A 3,816-nucleotide genomic window follows, 5' to 3' on the forward strand; every position below is an offset into this window, starting at 1 on the left:
TCAAATGAGCTAGCACACGACCCCTATTTCCTATTTAAAAATAAGGGGTGGCGGAAGTAGAAGGGAGGAGGTTGACAAATGACAGATGTATGTACCGTAAGAATGTGTTCCCCTTAGATCAAAAATTGACCTGCTTCTTATTTCCTTAAAATCTAATAAATACTGCCAAATATCGAGGTGGACTCTTTTATTTGGCCCACCCTCTATATTATCTTGACTGACGTCTAGGCACTTTTGTATTAGGATTTTAAGTGAGAAAAGAGTTTCACGCGTTCGTAGGCGTTTGCGAACCCAAATGGTGTATCATTAAAAACATGTCTAGTTTATGATATATTCGGTTATAGATGACTTTGAGTATCAGCTTTAGCACATGGAACATCAACGTAATGTTGCGGTAATCGGCGCATTCTCTTGCGTTTTTCTTTTTGGGGAGACCAACAAAGATCGACGTTACCGTTCTTTGGGTAATACGCTTGAGCTATAAATTTGGTTCAAGAGTATCACTAGAACATCAATGTGTTGCTCATCTATAATTTTTATTAATTCGATAGAAATCATGTCAGGTCCGGGGCTTCTCCTATTCTCCATTGTCTTTATTGCGTGTGATATTTCTTCTCTTGTAATATGTGGACCTATTTCTTCTGAAGTAAGTTCTATGTTTTCCAGGTCTTCTATAAATATATACTGATTACTAAATTATGTACTAATTTTCTAAATTTACATTTTTTGTAGGACAAAAATGGAAGGACTTACGGGCCGTCCTCACTCCATCATTTACTGCCAACAAACTTAAAACAATGTATCATTTGATAACGGAATGCGGTGAGACTTTTACCAATTTCTTTTTAAAAAAGAACCAAGATTCAATGGAAATTGAGATGAAAGATGTTTTTCTGCGGTACTGTAACGATGTAATTACTTCGATAGCTTTTGGAATCAAAATGGATTCATTACTAGAACCTGACAATGAATTCTTTTTAACGGCAAAAACTGCTACTAATTTTAATGGATTTTGGGTCAACGTTAGACTGTTGGCTACTTTGATTTTTCCTAAAATATGTACGGTAAGTGGAAAACTTGAATAACGCCAAAAAAATACCTTAAATAGGGAACTTGCATAAATTTTTAAATATTAAATAATATTAAAAAAAGGTACCTAACATGATCTTAAAACGCTTGCCTGTAAAAAACAAAGATTTTTAACCCATACGCTTATTATGAGGCTTTGAAAATGCTATAAAATTCAAATTTCTCAGGAGGCGCTTGAACGTCCTTCTATTGGTCTGACGTCACGGACCAAAACCGGACTACGAGTCGAGCCCGGTTAAAAACGTGATTAGAGTTACGGGAATTGTATGTAACATTTTAATCGTATTTAATTGGAAATTACCAGATATTATTTGTATTCTTGCATAGTTCTACAATCAGTTTATTTAGTTTCAAAGTGAAATTTATAAATCTTTAGAAATTGCTACTTTCTAAAGTGCTTAAAACGCATAAGTAGATACTATTTCTCAAGAGGGTTTTTCAAAAGAAAGCGATTAGGCTATTCTGGGGATGGGCAGTGCCTATCTCGGCCCAAGAAACAGGTAGGTCTTTTAAAAATGTCCCAAGTCGGCGCAAAGATTAAAACTGCCCGATATAAAATATACCAACTCGGCTCATGGAATATTAATTAATAATATTTATAAATGTTCATAATTCATTCTTCTTTTTCAAGTGCCGTCTCCTAATCGGAGGTTGGATATCATAATCACTATCTTTACTCTATCTACCGCTGCTCTAAAGAGTTCTATAGAACTGCATTTAAACCAGTCCCTTAAATTCTTCAACCGTGACACTCTCCTTCTTCCTATACTCCTTCCGCCTCTTATCTTTTCCTCTATTATCAGTCTTAGCATTTCATATCGCGGTCCCCTCATTACGTGTCCCAGATATTGTAACTTTCTTATTTTTATTGTGTTTATTATTTCGCATTCTTTACCCATTTCTCGAAATACTTCCGTATTCGTTTTCTTCTGTATCCATGCTATTCTAGACATCGTTCTGTAACACCACATTTCAAATGACTGTAACTTATTTATGTGTTCTTGCTTTAATGTCCAGCTTTCAAGTCCATATTGTAGTATCGAGAACACGTAGCATCTCAAAGCTCTTACTCTCAGTTCTAAGCTAAGGTCTTTGTTGCAGAGAACTGTTTTCATTTTTACATACGCATTTCTTGCTATTTCTATCCTGGTCCTTATTTCTGTTGTTTGATAATTTTTCTCTGAAATCCAGGTTCCTAGGTATTTGTATTTATCAACCCTTTCTATCGGTATATTTCCCAAATGTATGCTTGTTTGTATGTTTGTTTTCTTAGTTATTATCATGTATTTGGTCTTTTTTATATTCATTTTTAGTCCATATTCTTCACAGAAATTGTTTGTTTTGTTTAGTAGTAGTTGGATTTGTTCACCAGAGCTTGCCATAATCACGGTGTCATCTGCATATCTTATGTTGTTAATAGTAAAATCTTCATAATTCATTGTCTATAAGAATTTTCGCTTTTGTCTTTCAATAAACAGAATACTAAAGGAATATAATGACCATTAAAATAGCCGTGAACTCTAAACATTTGTTTAAAAAACTTTGTACAGTACGAAAATGTACCATCCATATAAATAATTTTCGATTCACGTAAAAATTTTAAATTACTGTCACATGCAAAGATCACTAAATTTTCGATCGAGTCATTCACTACTTTTCCCCTCTATTTGCTTTTGGGTTCTAATTTTCTTAAAACTTCATGAACTTCAAAAATTGATTTTGCTAAAGGTTTATTTTTTGTTTCAACTGTTAAGAACACAGAATAAAAATTTAAACAAGATTGCCTTACAATCGGCAATATATTTTTATTTTAAAATGGATAAAAAGCTAAACCCTTAGGTGCTATAATACGTAGAAGCTAAATTAGGTATAATTTCAAGATAAAAACGTAATTGCTTTTGACTACATGAGCAGCTAACCAAGCTTTATCCTATGTACGAGTAGCGAAATCAATTCCACGACCAACATTTCCAACCAAGATTGTATAGTACAATACATTTTAATCGTCTTTAATTGAAATGCTTAGGGTAAGTTTAATTTAACTGGACCAACTTAGGTATAAGAATACAATATTTTAAATATTTACTAATTATTGGAGCAGATTTTGTAAATATTCTCGAAGCATTGCTTTCGCATATGCCGAAATCATCTCCAAGAGACATAAATGTGTGTCCTGTTCTTTTTTAAAGTTAAAAATAGATGCATTGTTTTTGTGTTCCAATATATTTCCATTAATTGAAACGTATTTCATCAAAAGATAAAGAATTACTTTCATTGTACCAGTAGTCATCACTAACTTTATATTCACTATTATCTTTAAATACAGGACGTCCTGATTTACTTTTTTTATCTTCAAATAATGTTTGCAAGTTCAAATAATGCAGGTGAAGTTTTTGCATCCTTATTGTATATTTTCAATGGCGACAACCCGACTGTAACACTCCTGTGAAATTTACACTGAATACCTTTACTTCTGATTTTGATGTGAGTCTGTGTTGATGCATTATTCAGTTTTTGCGGCAGAAGCGGCATCTTCAAGAAGCTGTCGTTTAACCCTGGTAAGGGCTGCTTCCCTCATGGGTTCAGAAAACGTTCGTTTTCTGTCTGGTTAACAATCAAATATGTGCAGGATAACACTTGACTTAAGAATTTTGGGACCACCCATAATCTTGAATTTATATAGGTATCCATGTCTTGTTCCAACTGCAACAAATATAGTATATTAAG

At 33.3% G+C, this 3,816-nt stretch overlaps 1 protein-coding gene across 1 annotated transcript; it reads left to right on the plus strand.

Annotated features, from left to right (window-relative positions):
• Positions 1 to 732: 732 nt before the first annotated feature.
• LOC126883482 (cytochrome P450 9e2-like) lies at positions 733 to 1,100 on the plus strand. The gene has a single exon (XM_050649068.1). The coding sequence runs from the start codon at positions 798 to 800 to the stop codon at positions 1,083 to 1,085; it is 288 nt and encodes a 95-aa protein (XP_050505025.1). The 5' UTR covers positions 733 to 797; the 3' UTR covers positions 1,086 to 1,100.
• Positions 1,101 to 3,816: the final 2,716 nt, after the last annotated feature.

The sequence above is a fragment of the Diabrotica virgifera genome, chromosome 1 (genome assembly GCF_917563875.1).
Source record: "Diabrotica virgifera virgifera chromosome 1, PGI_DIABVI_V3a".
In the NCBI taxonomy this organism is placed as follows: Eukaryota; Metazoa; Arthropoda; class Insecta; order Coleoptera; family Chrysomelidae; genus Diabrotica; species Diabrotica virgifera.